This window comes from Phacochoerus africanus, chromosome 1 (assembly GCF_016906955.1).
Source record: "Phacochoerus africanus isolate WHEZ1 chromosome 1, ROS_Pafr_v1, whole genome shotgun sequence".
In the NCBI taxonomy this organism is placed as follows: domain Eukaryota; kingdom Metazoa; phylum Chordata; class Mammalia; order Artiodactyla; family Suidae; genus Phacochoerus; species Phacochoerus africanus.
The window spans coordinates 26727136-26751153 of record NC_062544.1 but is presented as its reverse complement, the minus strand read 5'-3'; the positions used below and the strand labels follow the sequence as shown (position 1 = coordinate 26751153).

The 24018-nt window shown below is 44.4% G+C and overlaps 1 protein-coding gene across 2 annotated transcripts; it reads right to left on the bottom strand.

Annotated features, from left to right (window-relative positions):
• Positions 1-1813: 1813 nt before the first annotated feature.
• Positions 1814-23816, bottom strand: GABRP (gamma-aminobutyric acid type A receptor subunit pi). Of its 2 annotated transcripts, XM_047785887.1 has the most exons (10): positions 23635-23816; positions 19302-19398; positions 18743-18861; positions 14606-14673; positions 13622-13839; positions 11608-11690; positions 7685-7822; positions 7054-7206; positions 6360-6547; positions 1814-2756 (listed from the first exon to the last, which is right to left on the bottom strand). In XM_047785887.1, exons 2-10 carry the CDS (start codon positions 19352-19354, stop codon positions 2454-2456), a joined length of 1323 nt encoding a protein of 440 aa, XP_047641843.1. In that variant the 5' UTR covers positions 19355-19398; positions 23635-23816; the 3' UTR covers positions 1814-2453. The 2 variants fall into 2 exon arrangements, with proteins under 2 accessions (XP_047641843.1, XP_047641937.1); XM_047785981.1 differs by lacking the exon at positions 19302-19398.
• Between the last annotated feature and the right edge of the window lie 202 nt (positions 23817-24018).

Here is a 24018-nt window from a genome sequence, read left to right as displayed (position 1 = left end):
TCACCAGTGTTTATCTTCCTCAGTAAGAAATAGAAGATGTGTGTGTGTGTGTGTGTGTGTGTGTGTGTGTGTGTGTGTATGCATTGTCTGGGGTGAGAGGAACATGAGGATGGAAGGTTGTGAGTCCACTGAGTTTGTATTATGATGTATATCTCTTCAAAATGTGACCTTAAGGGAGTTCCTGTTGTGGCTTAGTGGTGAACAAATCCGACTAGGAACCATGAGGTTGCGGGTTCGATCCCTGGCCTTGCTCAGTGTGTTAAGGATCTGGCATTGCTGTGAGCTGTGGTGTGGGTCACAGACGTGACTCGGATCCTGCGTTGCTGTGGCTCTGGCGTAGGCCGGTAGCTACAGCTCTGATTCGATCCCTAGCCTGGGAACCTCCATATGCTGCGGGAGCAGCCCAAGAAATGGCAAAAAGACAAAAAAAAAAAATGAGACCTTAAAACACATATTCTTTAGACAACCACTTGATTTGGTGGGTAGCTAATATGGTATATTTATTTCATAGTTTCATAGCTTTTAAAAAATGTAATGCTTGAATGGGGTTTCAGGGCATTTATTTCCTTTTAAATCTTTTTAAAAAGAATCACAAATATGGTTGAACCATGCAGTCATATTCCACCTCTTTAAATTCTCCCATTCCCATCAGAAACATTTTGTTAAACACTCAGGTGATCAAACTCATGGACACTGTATGCGAGAAGTATCATAGAGGGAGGAAAGGATGAGAGCCTAGAGTACAGGGGATTCTAGAAGAGAGGTGATCCTCCAAAGCTATGGTTTATTTCTGAAAGGAAGAGTAAATGAATACATGTATTATGAAAGGAAGCTAAAAAGTTAAATATGGTCAAGATTCTTTGAAAACACTGAGCCTGGGAGTTCCCGTCGTGGCGCAGTGGTTAACGAATCCGACTAGGAACCGTGAGGCTGCGGGTTTGGTCCCTGCCCTTGCTCAGTGGGTTAACAATCTGGCGTTGCCGTGAGCTGTGGTGTAGGTCGCAGACGCGGCTTGGATCCCGCGTGGCTGTGGCTCTGGCGTAGGCCAGTGGTTACAGCTCTGATTGGACCCCTAGCCTGGGAACCTCCATATGCCGCGCGAGCGGCCCAAGAAATAGCAAAAAGACAAAAAAAAAGAAAACACTGAGCCTGAACCAAAAGACTTTGTCATGGCACACTCACCAGCCACCATTTATGGTACTGTTGGCTGAGCTCGGCCAAGAGTCAGGGATGCACATAAGGTGCTTCTTACATTAGGGTGAAGGTGGCTGGACTTGGAAGATGGCTCACCTGTAGCCAGATGTAGGTTCTATAACAAGTCCCACTATTACTCAGAAAGCTCAGAACCCAGGACCAATATTCTACTCATGCAGGACAAGCCACTCAAAGTAGTCCAGCTGGAAAGATCATGGATCTGAGGAAGGCCAAGTTGACTTGTGATAAGTCACTTGTTTCTGAGTAATGCAGTTCATTATCTAGTAAGATCATTCCTGATCATGGCAGCCTAGGCATAAAAGTGCCTCTTGGAAGGATGCAAGGATCTGCTGCTGGCAAAGTGTTCCTTGATGTCAGAGTAGCAAATAGAATTGGACTTGATTCTGCAAGGCTTCCTGGCAACTGTCCATATTAAGATTCTTAGCATAAGTAAAAAGATGTTTCTCTATTTCTTCCCATGATGTGGAGAAAGGGCTTTAGCATTGTTTAGGACTGGCTAGCATATAATAGTAAAAGAATGAGACATGTCAAATGGGGGGAAAAATCTCCAGAGCTTGGGGAATCTATTCTATCTTAGAAACAAGAGATTTATGTTTGAAATTACTGCCCCACTAAATTTTTCTTCACTTACATTTGTTTTTCAGTGGTAGGACTTGTTGGAATATGGGGACAGTTCTGCTGTGGCATTAAATACTATATGAAAAACTCATCTTGGTATTTAATGCAGTGACTTCCAGTGAATGGACTTAAGCCTGCATTTCATTTTAATCAAAACAAAAGCTGGAAAATGTTATCCCCCTAAATAGGCAACAATATATTTTATAAGCATGGTAGAGATTTGGTAAATAGTGTGTATGATTAATTCAGAAACAACCTCTGACACTTGACTCAAAACATGTAATGGCCTCTTTCTTGTTTTTTATATGAGATAAATGCAGACCAGAGAGCCACTGGGCAGTCGGCCCTGATAAGTTTGTAATCTTGGGCTCCAAGGAGATGTCTTTCATAAGGATGAAAAAGGAATAGGTTGATATTTCTATTACAAGACTCTGTAGTGCTAGGACTTCTACACATGTAAATAATCCTTGAGGGTCCATTCTTTGCAGAGAAATGCTCAAATGTTATTTTAGTCACTCGTAGCACCACTGGGTTAGGGTGCACATTTGGCTTAGAATATCGTTTACATCATTACCTTATTCTGCTGAAGACCTATGGCATGCAAACAATTCAATATACTTTCAAAAATACATATAGTATGCCCAGTAAAATACATTGGCTAGCATAAAAACCAAAGGAAAGAGTAGTTTGGAATATCGATCAACATTACTTGGGTTTTGAATTGTGAAGTAATCAACAATCCTGCCCATTTTATCTCGGAAGACAAACTTGAACTTGTCACTGGTTTTCATTGTCAGGTCACTGTAGTCAACGTTGTCACCAGAAATTTCAATGCTGGCAAAGCTGATCTTCCTTTTAAAGCTGGAGATGGAGCTGTTGATGATGTTAGTAATGTTAACTTCTTCCACTTCCTTCGCCTTCCCCTAGTTCATAAACAGGACAGTTAGCTTGATAGACTTGACTCAGCAAAATAGATAAGCGGGTGTTTATATACTTAGAGGTTTGAATAATTAGGTTTAGGAGAGAGCGGTACTGAGTGCCTCATAATTTGGCTGGTAAGCAAGACCTGGCAGTCCTGTTAACCTGCTTGTAGGCACCCATCCCTAGGTCATCAGCTTGTACAATGGGAGGAATAACCATACCCCACTCTAGGTATCCTGAGCCATGAGCTCCATGTTAATTGTTCAGGATTCAGGCTTTCCTTCCTCAATTTCCTTGCCTATAAAACTTTGATGATATTAATACTTAACCTCTTGAGACTGATAGAAAGACTAAATTGTATAAATTATGTAAAGCATTTAGTAGGTGTTTGATGAATTCCCTTCTATGCTAGGGAGGAGGGAGTGATTGATTACGAGAATTAATAGAAATCAGCAATGTCTAAAGTCTTTGCCACACAAGCAGAAACTGTGATGCTCTTGCAATTCTATAGTTTCCATTCTCTACCATGGCTGGGACAACATACCATGGGATGCAGAGGCAACCCAGTCCCAGGGCAGATTCTGGGTGGGACGGCAGTGCCACTGATAAACTTCCTCAAGTAGCGCATCAGAAGCAACCCAGGACTCTGACAGTGGCTGGTCTACCACAACTCACGTTCCATCCATACACACAGAGTCCAAAGGGGTCCTGCTTGCCCTGTGGTGCCGCTCCACAAAGGGCAGGGGGGCAGAAGCTAGAGGAGTTATTGGCTATGAGGGACAAAGGAGATTTGGACCCAAGGCTGCATGGTACTGTCACAAAGACACACGGATCAATGGAACAGAATAGAGAGCCCAGGAATAAACTCACCTACCTATGGTCAATTAATCTATGACCAAGGAGATGAGAATATATAATGGAGCAAAGACAGTTACTTTAATAAGTCATGCTGGGAAAACTGGACAGCTACATGTAAAGGAATGAAATGAGAACATTTTGTCACACCATATACAAAAATAAACTCAAAATGGACTAAAGACCTAAATGTAAAACCTGAAACCCTAAAACTCCAAGAAGAGAACATAAGAAGAACACTCTTTGACATAAATCATAGCAGTCTCCTAAGACAAAAAGAAACAAAAGCAAGAATAAACAAATGGGACCTAATTAAACTTAAAAGCTTTTGCACAGCAAAGGAAACCATTGATAAAATGAAAAAACTTACTAAATGGGAGAAGATTTTTTCAAAGATATGACCAACTATGGATTAATATCCAAAACATATAAACAACTCATACAACTCAAACCCAATAAAAACCCAATAAAAAATGGCAGAATACCCAATAGACATTTTTCCAAAGAAGACATATAGATGACTAAAAGCCACAAGGAAAGACACTCAACATATCTAATTATTGAAACAAGCAAATCAAAGCAACAATAAAATATCACCTTACATCTGTCAAAAAGTCTACAAATCACAAATATTGGCAAGAATGTAAAGAAAAAGAAATACTTGTACATTGTTGGTGGGAATGTAAATTGGTGCAGCCACTGTGGAAAGCAGTATGGAGGTCCTCAAAAACCTGTAAAAAGAACTGCTGTATAACCTAGAAATTGCACTCCTGGGTATACATCCAGAAAAAAAGGAAAGCACTAATTCAAAAAGATATATGCACTCCCACGTTCACAGATGCACTATTTACAATAGCCAAGATGTGGAAGCAACCCAAGTGTCCATCAACAGACAAATGGATAAAGTAGATGTGGGATATAGATATATAATGAAATATTAGCTAGTTGTAAACATGAATGAAATGCTGCCATTTGCAGTAATGTGGATTGGCCTAGGGAATATTATGCTTAGTGAAATAAGTCAGAGAAAGACAAATGCTTATGATATCACTTATATGTGGAATCCAAAAAATAAAACAAATAGATATAGATAGCAAAACAGAAACAGGCTTGCAGATGCAGAAAGCAAATTAGTGTTATCAGTGGGGAGTGAGAAAGGGGGAGGGGCAAGATAGGGCTATGGAATTAAGTGATATAAACTACTATGTATGAAATAGATAAGCAACAGGGATATATCACACAGAACAGGGAATTATAGCCATGATTTTACAGTAACTTTTAATAGAATGTATACAAATACTGAATCTTTATGTTGTACACCTGAAACTAATATAACATTGTAAATCTACTTCAATAAAAAAATAAAATTAGGCATTCCCATTGTGGTTTGGTGGTAATGAACCTGACTAGTATCCTTGAGAACGCAGGATCAATCCCTGGCCTCGCTCAGTGGGTTAAGGATCCAGCATTGCCATGAGCTGTGGTGTAGGTTGCAGACATGGCTCAGATCACACGTTGCTGTGGCTGTAGTGCAGGACAGCGGCTGTAGCTCTGAATTGACCCCTAGCCTGGGAACTTCCATATACCGCAGGTGCGATCCTAACAAAGAAAAAAAATCAATTTAAAGATTAAATTAAAATTTTGAAAAAAAAAAGCCCATAGGGAATAAGGTAAATGAAATCGATATTCTCTGGCTGGCACGTGTGGTCATTTGACTTTGGTACTTGAGTAATATGACTGTAAAACATTGTTCACAATAGTCAAGCACAAGAGAAAAGGCGAATAGATCTTTGGGCTATTCTGAGTCCTTATTTCCTCACCATTAAACCCCGTGCGGTCCTGGCACTTTGCTAAATGTGGGCAGCTCTTCTGCACTGGATCCCTGTCATTTTCTTGCCTGTTATCATGAGCTGTAGTATGCCAATGCCTGTCAAGTTGGGCTTCCAAAGAATCCCAGGGTTCCACGGGCCTGCAGAGGATAATAGTTAAGGACATGGTCCATTGCCCACTGCAAGTGGGAATAACAAGAGGTGTCAGACTTTGGAGCCAAGCAGATTTAGGTTTGAATCCCAACTCTACCTCTTATTGTCTAGGTCCCCTTGGCTAGGTCACTTACCTCCCCATACCTCAGATTCCACAGCTATAACAATGGAGATAGCCTTACTGTGTTGTTATGAGCACTTACAATGATGTAATGTTTGCAAAGAGCTTGTGATTGTGTCTGGCACATAAGTGCTCCATTGATAATAATCATTATGATTCTGAGAGCTGGACCACGCTGTTTCTGCGAGTGAGCAGAAAAACATGCTAATCATGAAATTTGCCACAACTGGACTTTCCCAGACATTTTCAGTAAACCATTGCTTGTATAATTTAAGAAAACAAGAATACAACAAAAGAATAAATAGTAAATACATATTAATCTAAAACATATAAGCAGCTAATCATGTTTGGTTTGATACTGGGTTTTTCATGGATGCTTGTTCTTGTGTTTGCGATTTTATGCTGCATACACATAGCACAGTTATTTTCTGCTGGAAAATTAAGCGTATTGATATCTCATTGTATTTGGCAAAAAGTACAGTCTTTTTGAAAAGGAGTCACGACTTCCAGATTTCTCTACCTGAACAAGGATGAGAGTCACTGGTGCAAAGTGAATCACCGGGGGGCAGGAACCAGTCCAGATCATCTCTACAGACCAGCTTATGGCATAGGTGATGAATGATATACAGGGCCCGCCAAATTCTTACCCTATCTTTGGCTGCCATCTGCTGTAAGGAGCTGTAGTGGGCAATGGCATATTCCAGGAGGGCCCCAAACACGAAGCTAAAGCAGATTCCCAGGTACACATCAATGGCCTTTATGAAGCAGTTGGTGTTAGGAAGAGAAGTGCGGGACCCAATCATCAGTGTGGTCATCGACAATACGGTGGTCACTCCTGGGAAGGCACGTAAGCAAGGTACCCACATCAGTGGTCAGCCAACCTTCCAGCATCGCCTGGCAGACTGTCTCCATTTGGGAATTAGCAAGGTAGGGGCAGGACGTGGACGTGGAGCATAGCTTGTTTTAAAAAGTCTGTAGCCTTCTGGAACAGGGTTGATTTGCCCATATTGTACAGATACAAATGATATGATTTTCTAAATGTTTTGCCTTCTATCTTTTCATTGGAGGGGGTGTTCAGTAACCCGAATAACTAGCAATAGACTATCTAATTACAATTCTCCTTATCTATCACTGCAAAACACAAGTTGAAAAGTACACTATCGCTAAAGTAGTCTGTCTTGTTTCTGTCTTTCTGTCTCACTTCTCTCTCTATAAAAGAGTCTGTCAAGAAATCAGCTCCTGGAACTGCCCTGTGAATATCAATGAAAACAATGATAGAAGGGGGAAAAAATAAGGACCTGATAACACAGTTCTTAGAAATCTCCAGCTGGAGCTACTTACCAATGCAGGTTCTTGCGGGAACTGAATCAAGGGAGATCCAAAATGAAACCCAGGATAATACCACCAGGAAAGTGGAAGGAACATAGGTTTCCAAAATGAAATACAGGACATTCCTCTGAAGTTCAAATTGTAAGACCAATCGTGTATAATTTCCTGAAAGGGTGAACAAGGGATAGGAAATCATGTCTGCTCACCTAGTGGGTGGAGTGGTTTCCCTGTGGGATGTTTAACTTAGCTCTCCACATGAAACCATCTGTTGTTCACTAAAACATAGTTAATCATGAGCTGTCATAGTTTTAATGAAATTGCAGCTATACAGAATGGGATTTATGGGAGTGCTGTTGCCTCTACCCATAATCCTCTTCTGGTGCCTTTCTCTATCATAGTATTTCTGTAGCATCAATAACTGCTGGTTTCCTTGACATCTACCTCATTAGACTGTGAGCTTCTTGGGGACCATTTCAGTACTGGGTGTGGGACAGGTAAATGTGTCAAGCCCAAATCTTACTGCTCTATCATACTGTGGAGGGGTTCCTGGGTCCTGAAGGGTCCAAGTGGAAAAGAGATGATATTTCTGATTCAGAATGCAGCTCGGCTATTTTGCTTTTGTGCAATTTGTCCTAGAAGTTACCTGTTTCCTGCTGCGATCTGGTAACTAAGGTGAAATATTGTTGAATGGTGTACTGAGCAAGCCGCAGGTTTTCCAGCCCACGCACAGAGTCGTTCCCTCTCAGCCAGCTGAACTCCACGTCGTTGCCATCATAGCCCCCTGGCGAGTGAAACAGTGCTCTGGTCAGTGCAGGAAGGTAGCGGATTGAACAGATCTAGAAAATGCTGTGACATGGCCACAGCAGAAGCTCTATTTTGATGGTGCTGAGACTGAAGAGAGTCCCATGCAAAACTTGGCATGATTTCTCAAGTGCGATTGCAGAGACTACCCAGAATGAGATGACCTGCTAGGGCTTTTTACCATCAATGAGAACCAGCTCTATGTTAAGCATTGTATAGATCTGGCAGATGATAAACAACTAGAAGTAGCTTTTCTTATTATTTTAAATGATATTTATTGAACATGTATCTGTGAACCCATGAAAGTATATGCTAGAAATTGCCTTTCAGGACAGTCTTAACACCTCAAAAGAGGTTTCAGTGACTTTACAATTGGTCCGTTCATATTTCCAGATTGGCATAAATGCGAAAACAAAAAGAAAAGGCCTGCAGCCAGCCATTTTATTGATGTCTGAAAATATAGGTGCTTGATAAATCTCAAACACCTATGTAAATATCAAAATATATAGATATATAAAAATCTATATATTACCAATATAGTTGATAATAGTAATAATAGCTGCCTTTTATTAGGCATTTATGTTGAGTCCTTTATACATTATGTCTGTTAGGTTCTCATAAGCTTCCAAGGTAGATCTGTGTATTTCTTTTTTCTTTTCTTTTTTTTGCTTTTCAGGGTTGCACTTGCAGCATATGGAAGTTCTCAGGCTAGCAGTGATATCGGAGCTACAGCCTCTGTCCTATGCCACAGCCACAGCAATGCGGGGTCCAAGCCTCATTTGCTATCTACACCACAGCTCATGGCAGTGCTGGATATTTATTTTTTTAAAACTTTTTTTGGTGGGGTCACCTATAGTATGTGTAAGTTCCCAGGCCAGGGATTGAATCTGAGCTTCAGCTGTGGCAATGCAGGATCCCTGACCCACTGCGCCAGGCCAGGGGTTGAACCGGTGCTGCCACAGAGACAGCTGGATCATTAACCCACTGAGCCACAGCAGGAACTCCTAACCTTTTTTTTTTTTTTTAACTATTTAAAAACTGAAATGGATCTTAAAGTTGACATACATAAAGGAAAGCTTACATTTTTCCTAAAGTGTTATCATTCAATACATGCTATGCCTTAGAATTGAGGAACTGTAATGTTTTACCGATTTTATACATGAAAATTACCAGATGTGGAGAGATTGCATGGCTTTCTCAGGATAACAAGGCAAATGAAAAACAAAGCCAGGCTTATACCTCAAGAAAGTTTAACACCAAAGCTCATGGATGATGATACCGTCTGTCATTTAGTAAGCAGTTACCTAAGTGCTTTACGACATTATTATCTCATTTAATCCTCAAATAATATCTTTGAGAAGATAGATAAATGGTTAATAAGCACACGAAAAGATACTAAAAATCATTAGTCATTAGGGAAATACAAATCAAAACCTCAAGAAGAATCCACTCCACATCCACGAGAATGGCTGCAACTAAAAAGGCAGATAATAACAAATAGTAATAATGTCGAGAAGCTGGAACACTGCTGGTGAAAATGTAAGATGGTGCAACCACTTTGGAAAACAGTTTGGCAGTTTCTTGAAAACTTAAACCTAAATTTGACCCAGCATTTCCGTCATAAACATCTGTGCAAGAGAAATCACATCATGGTCACAAAAGGGCTTGTACAAAGTGTTCATGGCAGCATTCGTCGTGACAGCTAAAGGTGGAAACAAGCCAAAGCAACTTGTGCTACTTGTATTCTTTTGTCGGGAATAAAAGCAATAAAAAGAAATGAGGTCCTGATACATATTCCATCATGTACGAACCTGGGAAACGTTAGCACATTTCAATAAGTGAAAGAGGCCAAATGCAAAAGACAACATATTGTATGACTCCCTTTATATGGAATATCTAGAAAAGACGCATTTGTATAGAGCCAGAAAGTAGACTAGTGGTGGCCTGGGAGCTGGTGGTGGCAATGGGGAGTGACTGTAAATGGGCACAAGGGGTCTCTTGGCGGTGATGGAAATGTTCTAATAACAGAACGTGGCAATGGTTGCACAACTCAGAAAATTTACAAAAAACTTTGAATTATGCACTTAAGATGGTTGGATTTTAGGGTATGTAACTTATACCTCAATAAAGTTGTGAACAAATAACTCTTTGAGTGAAATATTATTATTTTTCCCCCTTCGCTGATGAGGAAACAGGTTAGTTCTATTCTCTCAAAGTCACACAGCTAGTGACTGGAAAAGCCCAGTGGTTCTGGCACCTGTGACCTTAAACATGGAACTTATTTCACGAGGCTACTGCCAGTGTTGAGACTAACATTTTGTTAAGACTTAGCTTGCGGTATCCACTGTCTGTCAGTGGTGACATCCCCCTATGTAAGGCAGAGAAGTAGTCATGAGCTCTTAGAGGATTTCCAGGTAAAAATTGTCTGTGAGCTTTCCCTTGGAAGCATCCCCAAATTTACTGAAACTAGCTTTCCAAATAGGCCTAGAATCCCAAAGGGGGAAAAAAAATCTAGAAAAAGTAAGTTGTACAAGCTTCTACTTAATTTGTTTTTACAACTAGTAAATACTCACAATCATTACACTCTCAATGCTGCTCTGTCCCTGGGTGGATGTGGGCAGTTGTGGGATGTTGCTTTCAAGGGATGGCATTCAGGGAAAAAGCCCTTGGTGAGGTTTCTGTACCCCAACTGCTAATAAACATTCAGTGAAAGCTTCCTCTGCTCACTGGGGTTGGTATTTGTATAAGCAGAGTGCTGAAGTTTCCAGGAGAATCTCACTCCTGGGATTTCAGATGAGCACAGCCACCCATGGAGGGCAATTTCTTCCTAAAGACGAGAAAATGAGTTCTCTTTTTGATAACCTCAAGTTTTTGCTTGCCCCCAAACAGCTGTATTACTTCATGAAGATCTTGCATGCATTTAATCAATAGGGTAATTAATCTGCCTGCCTAGGTCTTTAAGTAAATGTCTACCTCTGAAAAATGACTGCCGCCTCATAATGGTGCTTCTTGGACACTGGCCACTTGTGTCCTCACGTAAGAGGTGCCCACTGGTTTCCAGCGCCTGACTATAGTTTCTGCTCCTTACATAGCCATGCTTTGATGCCTTAATAACTCCTGTATGCGGCAATGTCCCCGCATGGCGGGTGTGTCAGAGGGGCTTACTAAGGAACCATGGAGTTCACTCAGGTGCCAGTAATTCATTTGACACCCATCCTTATTTCCTCATCATAAGCAATCCCCAGATTGCAGTTTAGATGCCCACTTAATTGGCATTACTGTATTAAGCTATATGTATATATATTTATATATGCGTGTGTGTGTGTATATATATATATTTATATATCAGACAACTTCTTTTATAAGTTGGAGGCCATTGTGTGATAAATTGTCAATGATTGCTGTGTATATTTGCCATTTCTTGTCTCTGCTGAATTCTTTCTGGCAGCCATGCTTTAGCAGATTCTGAGACCCCCTCCTAGTCCTATCGACCCCATCTACTTGACTGTCTTGTCCACTTTTAGGTGGAAATATTTGGAGCCAATGCACGGTGATCCTCTCCCAAAGATGTAACATTGGAAGGTTTGTTTTTGAGCAGTCTCTAAATCTCTCTGGATGTATACCTGGAGGGGCTGAACCCATTGTAATCACCATCAAGAAAAGAAAGGCCATGTATAGGGCTTATGTATAGGGCACTCTTCATAAATACACAGACCTAAGTCACCCCAAAAAATCATCTCAGGGACCCACATGATATATACTCACAGCTTTCTAGTTGCAGCTTGCATGTCTGTGTGTCCATGGGGTATTTAGACAGGTCCATGTTACATGCAACGGTTGTTGTGATTCTAAGAAAGGAAAAACGGGTTCATAGAGAGTGTTATGAGGATGCTATAGCAAGTATATATTCCCTCTTAAAGGCCTTTCCAAGAGGACTTTCACCTTGACTCTTGAGTATGGTGAACGTGTGACTTGGAGCCTGTAGTCAAAGCATTCCTTAGTTTTTCTGGGCTAAGCAACACCTGCAAGACTAGTTTAAAGCTGGGGTCCTGAGCGCAGGAAGTTAGAATGTTGGCAATTCAAAGGCCAGCTTAGCACAATATTGCAGAACAGACTCATTCATTGACTTTTTGAGATGTTTTTGTGTCTATGTTTTAAATTTAATCTTCAGGGCAAACCAGCGAGGAGCCCATCTCTGTGAAAAGTGCTTCATGTGCATTATCCCTTTGAATTTTTATAACAGCTTTATGAGTTAGAAAGTATTATTATTCTCTGAGTAGGAAAGTATTCTCCTTTTGCTGCTGAGAAAACTGGGGCTCAGAGAGTCAAGTAACTTGCCTAAAGTCACAGAGCAGGAACTTGCTACTAGATCTGTCTGACTCTAGAGCCAGGCTATTAACAATCATCCCTTTTTTTTTTAATAGGTCAAACCCATGGCATATGGAAGTTCCCAGGCTAGGGGTCGAATCAGAGCTGCAACTGCTGGCTTATGCCACAGCCACAGCAACACAGGATCCATGTCACGTCTGCAGCTTACACCACAGCTTATGGCAACGCCAGATCCTTAACCCACTGAGCAAGGCCAGGGATCAAACCCACCTCCTCATGGATACTAGTCAGGTGTGTACTGCTGACCTGTAATGGGAACTCCATCATCCATTATTTGTAATCCATAAAAAATCCTGTTTTATGTGACTTAATACAGACAGACAGACACACAGACACGCAGACACACACATACAAACACACACACACACACACACACACACACGCCAAGGGAACAAAGGGAAGAGGGATGTTAATACTGATTAGCGTTGGAGTCAAAGGAGAGGTCTATTGGACTTCTTGAAAGAGATGTTGGAAGTTTGGCTGTTCTTTGTAAAATTCAGTGCAGCTGAGGAATTTCAGGTGAACAGTCTAGAAATTCAGTTCATCGCTTAGCTCGGTCCTTGTTTCATTACTTCAGCCTCTTACTTGGGACTTAAGATCAGTCCCATGAATTATTTGGCTTCTGGCCTTCTCCTAAAGGCCTTTGCGATTGTTGGGTTTGCAGTCTTTGTCCAGGCCTGACACAGGCAGCCCTGAGTCCTCCACTGGGGGGCTGCCAAATGCAGCACCTCGGGGGCACCTTTCCTGTTCCCGTCCACCAGCAGCCTGGGGAACAATTAGATGGAAGTTCTGACCTCAGGGATTTGGACCAGGGGCAAAGGGGAGCCCGTGACTGCAGGTGGTGAGGTTTAGGGGACTGTACTTTGTTTTTTGGCTGTACAAGAATGAATCCGGTAAGTAAACACATGTTCTGGAGCCACCCCCACCCCACTGAGCCCATGAAAGGAATGTTCCTTGTATTACTTCTGTGTTTGCTCTTGCTGTTTCCCTTACCTCTTCCCTGGATAACTTCCTTCTACTCTTTAAGACTCAGCTCAGAGTCCTGTGAAAGAATCCTCTTATATCACCCCAAACCACTAACCTACTCCTCGCCAAGGGCCCCCAGAGCCCTGACTTCCTTTGCGTATGTGTCTATGTCAGGACTAAATCTTATTCAGCTCTGCATCCTCAGGTCCGGCACTGGCCTGAGAACATGAGCGCGTGTTCTCAGTAGATGCTTGTTGAACCAAACTGGACTGTGCCTTCTGCTCTGGGGACAAAGATCTAAGCAGGCAGGCACATAAGAAGGTAGGGGTGGTTATTTGAGTGCTGGTCAGAATACCCAAGATGTATTCCTGCTTTTTTCCCAGCTGTTTCCCCTCCAGCCCTGAGGTCGCAGGTGACCAATTACCTGAGAGCATACAGGACTGTGCCATTGGAGAAGAGGCGGATCAGCCTGTTTCCCACGGTGACTTCGTGGAGGAAGGACTTTTTGGACTCCACGATGTAAGTGTCCGGCACCCAGAGGAACTCCACCAGGCGTGCATCCAAAGTGAAGCTCTTGTTGCCTTCAAACACTAGCCGCTGATCCGTCCAGCGCTGTCTGAGGTATATGGTGGCTGTGTAGTCCTGAGGGGGCCACCAGGAGGAGGAAATGGATGGGGGGAGAAAGACTCAAGAAATGGAAGGAAAGGGGTCAAATCTCACTCCTCTTCCCACCTCCACCAAGGTAAAGAGCACATACTAGAGTAGACATGGGTGAATAGAGTTTGTCTTAGGGTGGTGGCTTGTAGCAATAAGAGAAGAAACACCTTATTTCTTTTAAATAATAATGCCCACTGCCAAAAGGGAACCCCACAAGATCATGGTCAGGGCCTTAACTTACTTGCCCTCCATCACAAAAGCCACACCAATTGTTGAAAGTTTTGATGAGCAAAGGATTGTCCAGGATTTACCTGGAATCCACAGCAGACCCTCTTGACAAATTGCCTATAATGTGTTCTCTTAAGTGAGAGGATGGTAGGTTGAAAGCAGTTATGTGATTACTGGTTTTCATCAGCTTGTCTCCCACTCTGTGAGGGACCATGTGATATTCAGGCTCCTCACCCCCCCACCTCCAGTACTTTTATTCTTTTCCTCCATTTTTAATTCCTCACCAAATGCACCCACTCCACTCCCTCGCTTCTCCCCTCCTGGCCTGTGAATTCACTTTCCCCCTGATATTCAGAAAATCTGTTTTTCAAGATCTCTCCCATTGTCTTAAGTTTCAGGATAGGTCTCCAGCTTCTGTCATTCCAAGTGAGTCTCTGTTCTGCTTTGAGTAGCTAGAAGGTATATCCCCATAAAACACAAGGAAAGGTGCTCCTTGGGTGGAAGATAAAGGGGCCACACTTACCATGTTACTCTCTGAAATACTAGAAATACTTGCAATGTCCAGGGTCAGTGCTATCTGAACAGGTTCTCCTAAGAAAGGAGAAAAACCAGAAAGACTTCCATAGAAACACAAACAGAAGATTTCCTAACAAAACATTAGCACAATTAAATATATATAAATATGTGTATGTATATGTGTGCGTGTGTGTATATATATATATATATATATGAAAATTATAGAAATAACACTTTCCTGTTGGAAAATTTTAAACAATTTAGAGGTATATAAAGAAAAGGTTAACTAGTATCCTCTCCCTCTCAGGAGAAACCATTGTGTAGAGGGTGCCTCCCTTTTGCATGAAAAAATGTACAAATATCTAGTTAGCTAAATACATGTAAGAGAGAGACCACACTATATTCATTAGTGTCTATTTTAAAGAATGTGGTGGTATTTGCTACTTCTTACCTAGAGGATTTTTCCCATGGTGCTTGCGAGGAACTCATTATTTAGAAATGTAATAGAGATTTTGGGATTCATACACAAATATATTTCCCGCCCCAACCAGGTGAATTTACCACAAGATGGCATTCAAGACTGCTCGTAGTTCAGCTCCCGCTCACCTCCTGACACTTTCTTCCTCTTCCTTTACTCTCCAGGAGCCCTAAACTATTTAGAAATGCAGACCCCCTTGGTCTGGTGCACAGATGTTGGGCCTCCATCCTGGAGTCTCGGCAGACGGGCCAAACTCCTGAGAGCACCTGTCTTAGCTCTAGAGGCTGAGGCCTGGGAACCACCATTCTGGGCAGCTAGGCCAGGCCGGGGATGTTTACTCCTCTTTAGATTGGAGATGTGGAACAAAGTCTAGGAGTCAAAAAGATGTGAGTTTCGATCTGGGAAAAGTTACCAGATCCTTCACGCCTCCAGTTTTCTCACCTGCAGGTGTGAGTAATGCTAATGACATCAGAGGGTCACAGAACGGGTTAAATGAGATGAGGTTTGTGGGGACGGCTTCTTTGCAGGGTGGTGGCAAGAGGGATCATGTGTGAAGTGCCTATCTAGCTGGATATCCAGTTAGTGCTCAAAAACGGTTATCTGTACAAAGCCCCAGCATGGTTCCTATCATGTGATACCAGGCACTAAGCAAAGAGCGTTTCCCCTTCTTTCCCCCTCTTGTCCGTGACCTTAACTAATTCTGGAAGAGGACCAGCTTTATGGTGCAATAGCATTCACTTGCCGTACATAACTGGGGGTGCTTCCGGCAATGCCTTAACCAGGAGAAGGAGAGGCAGAATTCAAAGGAAGCCTAAAAGCTGGGGGGAATCACAGCAACCTAATTATTAATTGAAGGAAACCAGGCCACAGAATATAGGTAAGATTTGGAATCAGAGTTTTCAAGTCAGTGCAGTTAAAAATAATTAACTTACTACTTAGTGTTACTACTTGGTGGAAAAGGGGTAGATCTTTGCGAGTGGACCCTGGAAGGTGCTGACGGACTTAGGGTGCTGAGTGCCTTACTGCATCTCCAGGCAGCAAGGGGCAGTGTCAAGAAGAGGGGCTTAGAGTCAGAGTGTTTGAATCCTGTGCTGGCCACTTCACAGCAGTGTGATCTTGAACAAATTGCTAAACCTCTCTGTTTTGCAGTTTCTCACAGGTAAAATAGAGCTACAATGCTAGCCATCAGGGGTTAGGTTGGCACGTTCACAGGACCTATTTTAAGTGCCTGGAACACAGTGGGCAGTAGGCTGCTGGTTGCCCTCCTGAGGCGCATGGAGAATAGAAAACACACAAGAGCTTCAGCCTCGCTGTAGGTTTTGGATCTGTTCAGTTTGTTTCAAGGTAGTCTGGTCTAGGCTTTGCCTCAGTTGGCTTTGTTATGGACCAGAGCTTCCTCTTTCTTCACGTTGAGTGGTAAGAGCATGCTGTGCCACCAGAGGGCAGCTTTCTCCTAGGAAAGAGGTCAAAGGCAGGTCCTGGGCAAGTTCAAGAGGGCCGGCTAGCAAACCTGTGCAATCCAGCTCGGTCCCTGAAAAATCAAGGCCCTCAGGGTCCTAGAACCGGGGAGGCAGACATTACAGAAAACTGTGGGCTGCCTCGTAAATGTTGGTTCCTTTAGGAGGCGGGGTGCCAAAGGCTCGTGACAAGGGGTTGTGCCTTCTCTTCCTCTTGACTGAGGACCACTTGCCCCATTTTCACCCCAGGTGGATCTGGGCCTCATGTTCCCTTGGGTCCACTCCAGGTTCAGAACTGGTACCTTGCCAGGGGCCCTATACCTTGCTGGCCCATGAGCAGGCAGCAAGAAGGGCAGTGTCCTAGCCTAACTCCTTGGAATTTGGGAGCCAGAGAAATTACTGAGTGGACCTAACAAGGTTTGCAGACTCACATGCTTATCATTAATGTCCAGTTGGTCCTGGGAAAACCAGGGGCAGTCAATCCCCCTCTTAGGTCCCTTGACATCAGGACCTAATCCTTATGTATGGCCTAATTGTGAGGCCACAAAGATGCCTCTCTCAGATCTCTAAATGAAGGGCCTGTGATTGGCCCCAGCTTATGTGCTCTGAAATCTTTGACCAAGCCTGCCCAGAGGCCACTCTTCCCATGGGCTGCATCCCACCAGGGCCCGAGCGTGGCAGGAAAATGAAGGCAGGCCTGTTCCTGGAAGGCACCGAGACGGGAGACTCCTCTGATGGGCACTTTGGCTCTAGGTTGTCCCTGGTGGCCTTTCCAACACACTTAGAACTAACTGCACTATAGTCCAAGACACCTTTCACAACTTCCTTCCCTCTCTCCCTCCCTTCTTCCCCTAGGCTCAGACCTGCATCACAGTCTGACAACTCCCCATCCTCCTTCTTTTCCTGTCTCAAAGTTCATCATAGATATGGCCCCGATAAACATGTTGCACAGATACTCCCCTCTCAGTGTCTGTTCCTTAGAGGACCTGGCCTGACCCACTAATCCTAGGTCTGACCAGAGAATTTGATCATCTGAAGAGAGGAGCGGAAAGGAAAAGGGATTAAAATAGACTGCACCCTGATGATGTGTTTAAACACTTCGTCTCCCTAAAGCCTCCCCGTGAGACAGATGAGATGCTCCCAATTACAGAAAGGGAAAGTGAGGCTCAGAAAGCTAAGGTGCTGGCCCCAAAATAGAGCCAAGAGGCAAACTCAGGTTTGTCCAACTCCAAAGCTCTTTCTACCACTTTATGCTCGACCATGTTTGTTCAATCTTGCATTTTATAAAGAGAGAAACTGAGGCCCTGTGAGGAGGTATGTAGCAGCTTCATTCTTTCCCTCCTTGCCTCATTCTTTCAACAATTATTAATTGACAACTTGCTATATGTCAAGTGCTGTGCTGCTGCTGGGGTTAGGGAGGTAAATGAAGCCCCTAAGGGGCTATAACTTAGAGCTGAGACAGACATAAAACAAGCATCTGTGACAATATAAGTAGGTTATGGTTATAATTTGGAGGTATGGTCAAAATAAAGAGAGTAGAAAGGGGATGGGGCTTGGAGGAAGGAATCAGGGCAAGTTGCTCAGAAGAGGAAGCCTTTGATCTGAGACATGAAGGAAAATCAGCATTTTGCCATGGAGTCAAATTGGACAAGCCATTCTCAGAAGATAAACAGTCTCAGCAAAAAGCACAGAGACCAGGGAGGCCAAGGAGGTCAGGGGCACGCTGGTAGCAGGGCACAGGGGGAGGAGTCGGGGAGATGAGACAGACAGACAGATAGAGGCTGATCTGAGAAGGGCCTGGCGTTCCAGGCAAAGGGCTCTGGGCTCTATACTGAGGTTGCTGAGAAGCAGGCAGGTGTTCTGAGCAAGCAGAAGACCCAGGTGGGTCATCCAGGAGGCAGAGGAGAGGGTTAGCCTTGAGGGGGCAGGCTGAGGTGGGAAGAGCAGGTGGAGTAGTCCTGATGAGACATGGTGAATTCCTTGAGTAACGACACTGGAAGTGCAGGCAGAAGGCAGACAGTGTGTGCAAGGTCGTTAGCAGGCCCTGGTACCCTCCTCAGTGGGGAGGAGTATTTCTTTACCCTGTAGGTGGAGAGCCAGAGAGAGTGCTTTCTCCAGGTTCAACTATAACTTCCCGAAACCCTCATCCGCATATTGTCTCTGTTCCCGTCTTTTTGAATTGACATCCTGGGCAAAAAGAATGACCTACCGCCAAAATTTGGCCTGAGAAACTTGTTATATCCTGCTGTGAGATTCTCAAAGCCAGGCAGGGACAGCTTGTCACTTCTGCTGGCCTCGATGTGAAACTGATTCTCTCGGATGCACATCCTGGAAAAGAAAACAGGCTTTGTGCACATGCTTGTTTATGTGTGGACAAACACGTGTAACTTGAACTTATGTCTGCATCTATGTCTGTGGTTGTACCCAGGTACCAGCCATGATTTCCCCAAAGAGAAAGCCCCGATCTTCAGCTGCTGAATTAATACACCTCCTTATTCCACTCTGTTTTGTTTGTTTTGTTTTGTTTTGCCCTACATCTCAGTGGCACGGTAATTGGGAACACTCCAAGAATCTTCCCCCCAAACCCAAGCAGTTGTTCCATCTCTGACCACTTTGGAAGCTTGAATTCTCCAGCTAGAAGCCATGGCAGGAAGTTATATTGTCCTGGTACGTCGGGGAGGTGAAGGGACTATAGAAAGAGCTGGTCCCTCCACATGCGAAACACAAAGCAATTCAGACCAAGGCCACTGCGGGGTAGCAAAGCTCACCTTCCAGTGAAGAGAGTCAGACACAGGAAGGTCCAGTGGAGACTCTGCCTCATGTCGAGGGCTGCTTACACGGAGCAGGGCCAAAGTCGGAAATCACCTGGGGAAACAGATGCGGCCTGTGGGAGGCAGACCATCCCAAAGGCTCCCCTCCTCCCAGCCAGTGTCTCCATCCCATGGGGCATCACTTCCAGCATTTCCCTCCACGTCTGGGGAGCAGCCTCTCTCCACACCTGTTCATTGCATCTGCTTCCAGGAATGACTCGTTTTACATCCAACCAAATAAAGGCTGAGGATTCGTTTCGAGCGTGGTTCAACAGACCAGAAATGTAGCTGGTGCATCCTGAGCTGCATATTTGGGGAGCCCCAGTACTGTCCTTACCCTGTCCTTGTCCTGACTTGGCCAGGAAGGACATCCTCAACAATATACTCCCCCCCAAAAGTGCCATTTATACAAGGGTCCAAGGTCTAGGCCTGTTAAGCAGGCCATGTAGACAGGAAGTGAAAACTTGCCAAGGACCTCCACGTGCCAAGGAATGTGTGAGGCACTTTCCCACCAATCTTCTCACCCTATCCTCACAGTGGCCTTGGGAGGTTAATCCCCGTGAGGTAACAGAGCTTGTGAAGAGCTCGCCGCGCTAAGTGAATGTCAGAGGAGGGCTGGCAGCCTTGAGACCCAGGCCACTGGCTGCTCTCCCAGCCTCCCCCACCTGCTCCCTGGATGCCCTGAAGCTGTTCAGCCATGGGGGTTGGGGGTGAGCCTCTTGTATGCGTGCAGATTGTCAGGTAGGCAGGGCCCAGGGGTCTGGCCTCTTCTGGTTTAGGAGCTACTGTCAGTCAGGCAGGCGAGCCTGTGACCCATCATGCTGGTGACAGCAGAGTGGGGGTTCTCAGGGCTGGGCAGAGGGCTCAGGCCCCATTCCCAGGCAGGCCTAGGGTGAGTCCTCCCCCTCTCAGTGGTAGCCTCTGTAAACCAGGCCACCTTCTGGATTCTAGCCACTCTGGGGCTTAGTGTGCAATTCAGCCATTAATTACCATTATTTTACTTAGAAAACAAACACATGCCTATCATAGACATGAAAATGAGATAGAGAGGTATGCAGTTAAAAGTGTAAATCTCAATGATGTGTCTATGTAGGTTTATCAGTTTGACAAATGTACCACTCTGGAGAGGGATGTTGATGGGGGAGAGGGCTGAGCATGTGTGGGGGGACTCAGTTTTGCCGTGAACCTAAAACTTCTCTAAAAAGTAAAACTCTGTTTTATAACCGTGTAACTCCCTCCCTCTCTTTTTCTCTTTAGTCTGGTATCTCTGAGATAACCACTTAACATTTGTTTCATCCATATATCCAGATATATATTTATATACACATATATTTTTCCATGAGGAAAAGATTTAAAAGCAAAACTGGGACAATAGCATGTGATTTTTTTTTTTAACTATTTACATTTTTCACTTAATGGTAATAGAAAATCTTCTTGCATGCTTGCACTGTGCTAAGAACCTCTTAACTTCTCATAACAGCCTTTTGAAGTGGTGGCTACTATTTTCCTCATTTTGCAAATGAAGAAATGGAGGCTTAGAAAGTATCCTAACAGTCCCAAGGTTACATAGCACCTGAGGGGAAGAATGAAGCCAGGGAAGCTGACCCAAGCATTTTTAATCACCTCACCACCACCTGCGCTCTTTCCCAATGTCAGTGGGACCTTTCAATATCAGTTCCTATAGACCTGCCTCTTTCTGTCTAATGGCTGCAAAGTATTCATAAGATTAGTGTACCAGCATTTATATCATACATATCCTGTATGGATATGAAGTTAGCTCTAACATTTTTACTGTTACAAAATCAGTAATGAGCATCTTTGCACATATGTAAGCTCCGATAATTCTTCCCTCTGTCATGTTTCTCTGTCTTTTCCTTCTCATGCATCACCAACACCAGCTATAAAATCACCATTATTAATCCACCAGTAGTCATAATCAAACTTTCTCCCCAACAGCTGTCCTTCCCCTCTCCCCAACATCAGATTTAAGAAGGTCCACAGAGGGACACTTACAATCTCCATCCTTTCATTCAATTTTCCAAAGGCTTAACTAGATCCTCCTATGAATCGGACTTGTGTGAGGCATCCCTCTCGTAGGGGAGAGGGGTGCAAGCAGTGAAAGGATGCAACGTTCCCTGTGACTGTCCTGCGTCAGGGGCTGAGGCAAAGCGATTCAGGGGAAGAGTGCAAAGGAAGTGAGTGGTCAGCTCCAGTGGGAGAGGGTGGAGCAGTGCTAGCATGGAAGTCGTAGAGAAGGTCATTTGATTTTTGGGGAATGTGTTTGCACTTGCCAGGTCAATGAAGGAGGGCAGGGGCTCTCCAGATGTTGGGCGCAGATGTGGAGACCTGCCTATGGATGTTCTGCTACCTACTGCGCTTAGTCTCTCCCCTCAGCCCATAGCCATTTGCAATTTTTTTTTAGTCTGGCCTGAATTAGCTCCATTCTCATTTGGGGATTTTCCTCAATCCTTCCTTCTCCCATAAGAAACCACCCTTGATCAAGTAAACTGGGGAACTCTCCAGTCTTCAGCTCTAAGACTTCCATTGAATTGTGTTTACTCTGTGGCCAGCCCTAAGTTAGGAAGAAACAATGTCTGGGCCCTGGGCTTCTGAATCTTTCCTAAGGAGTCTCATGGTCTGAGAAGCTTTGCCCAGGCTGGACCCAGACATGCGATCCCATCTCACCCTGCTAGCTCTGGTTACACTGTGGAAACTGTCTCATTTTGTAATGGAAAAAGAAAAAGTAGAGAAAACGCCCTAAATGCCTGCTAGGTGCTAGGTGCCATGCTTGGTGCTTAATCTCATTTGATTCTCATCACTGTCTGACCCAGCAGGTGTTAATTTCTAGAGTTGAATCTTAGACCGGTGAAAGGTTTTGGCTGCGGCCACATAGCCATTAAGTGCCTGTGATTTGAACCCAGGTCTTCCAAGTCCCTATTCTATGCACTGCCTCTTAGAAGAGAGCCCCCAACTCCCTCAGCTGAATTGGATTCCACTGGGTTACCATCCTTCTTACACCAAACCCATCTCTGGGATAAAGTGCTGCATCCACTGCATGGCCCAAGTGGTAATTGCCTTCACCCCATTTGGCAGAGGAGCCAACTGTTAAATGATGATTTGTGTATCCACCTGCCTGAATGGAGACTTTAGCCACCAGTTCTGATACAGACACTGGGAACAGCATTTGGCTGAGCCCTGTACAGAGCCACCAGAGGGCAGCACCCAAAAGATTGCCTCTGCAGCCACAACTCAGAGATTCTTGCTGAAACCATCGTTTGATTCTGCAGAGAACCTGGTACTCAGGAGGTCCCAGGGGGCTCCTGACTAGGGGCAGCCTATGCACTCGAACCTTATTCTGAGGGGATAGTTGCCAAGATCTGGCCTCTACTGGTAGAAGAGGGCTTGAACTTTGGATTCAAACACACCTGAGTTGTTTAACCTCTTAGAGCCTCAGTTTTCCTGTCTGGTAAATGGGAACAGAAAGCACTCAATGAACGTTAATTTTCATTCTCCTTTCCCTTTTGTGTCTTCCATGGGGACTTTAGTGATCCCACTATGACCATGAGAATTCAAAGCTCAAGCTCTTTCTAATATACCCCATGCTGTCACCCAGGGCGTGGGCTGACTCTAGTGTCATTTTGAGAGTGCTCAGTTTGGCATCACCTCAGGAAGGACAGTGGCAGACACAGGACCTCAGAGTCACCATGGTGGCTGATACCACCTTTTTCTGAACTGGCTCTGAGAAGCAGAGCTAATTCCAATATGTGCAGGTTTCCACCCCCATTCCCAGAATCTATCACGTACATACTATGAGCCCCAAGCTTGTCATACCCTAGCCTCCTTCATATACAGGCACTGTTCTCCTGTCGTCCGTCCCTTTGCAATAGACAGAACCATTGCTGGGAAGCAGGAGTGGAGCCTGAATTAGGTTGTGGTGAGGAAAGGCGTTATTACCACGGGTGCCCTTTAGGAAACCACAGAAGGTGAAGTGGTGCAGCGTGTGTCCTGGATGGCAACACCAGGAGGAACACCCGTGCGTTTCAGGCAGAAGGTGCTCTAATCTTGTCTGCACCTGCTCTGAGATTATATGACTTCTCCTTGAGGTTTGGTTCCCTCTACTGTAAAAGGGATGAAATCAGTAGTTCTTCAGATAATGGTGAGACCTAATACAAAGTAGGTTCTCTGCAAATTCCAGGCCTGGCCCCCTTCCCTCAGTCCCAGCAGGGCTTGTATTTGGATTTCCTCCCCTTTCCTCCCTCCAGACACCAGGAGGGGCCAGCAATTTCCTTACCCGGCAGCTGCCAAGGCTCTGTTAGGACAGGTCCTTTAGGTCTTCAGGCTGGGCTTTCAGGTGCAGCATGGTCTTCTGGGCCTCTGAGATTCTCTCCATCATCAGCCCTGACCCCTGGGATGCAGGCGCACAGCCACTTTCCGATGGAGTGGCTCTCCCTGTGGGAAAGACTGAGCTGCAGGACAGACCAGATAGGCAGGTGGGTGGGTGGAGCCTCTCAAAGCCCCTCCCCCTGGGTGGCGCTCTGACCAGGTCCTAGGTATCTGTGGGAATCCCCAGCTTCTGCCGTGGCTGCTGGCTACCAGGGGATGGATTCTGAGTTGTGCCTCAGTCGTGTGCTCCTGCATCACAGCCAGAAAAGATTCTTGAGTAAAAAAAACCCAT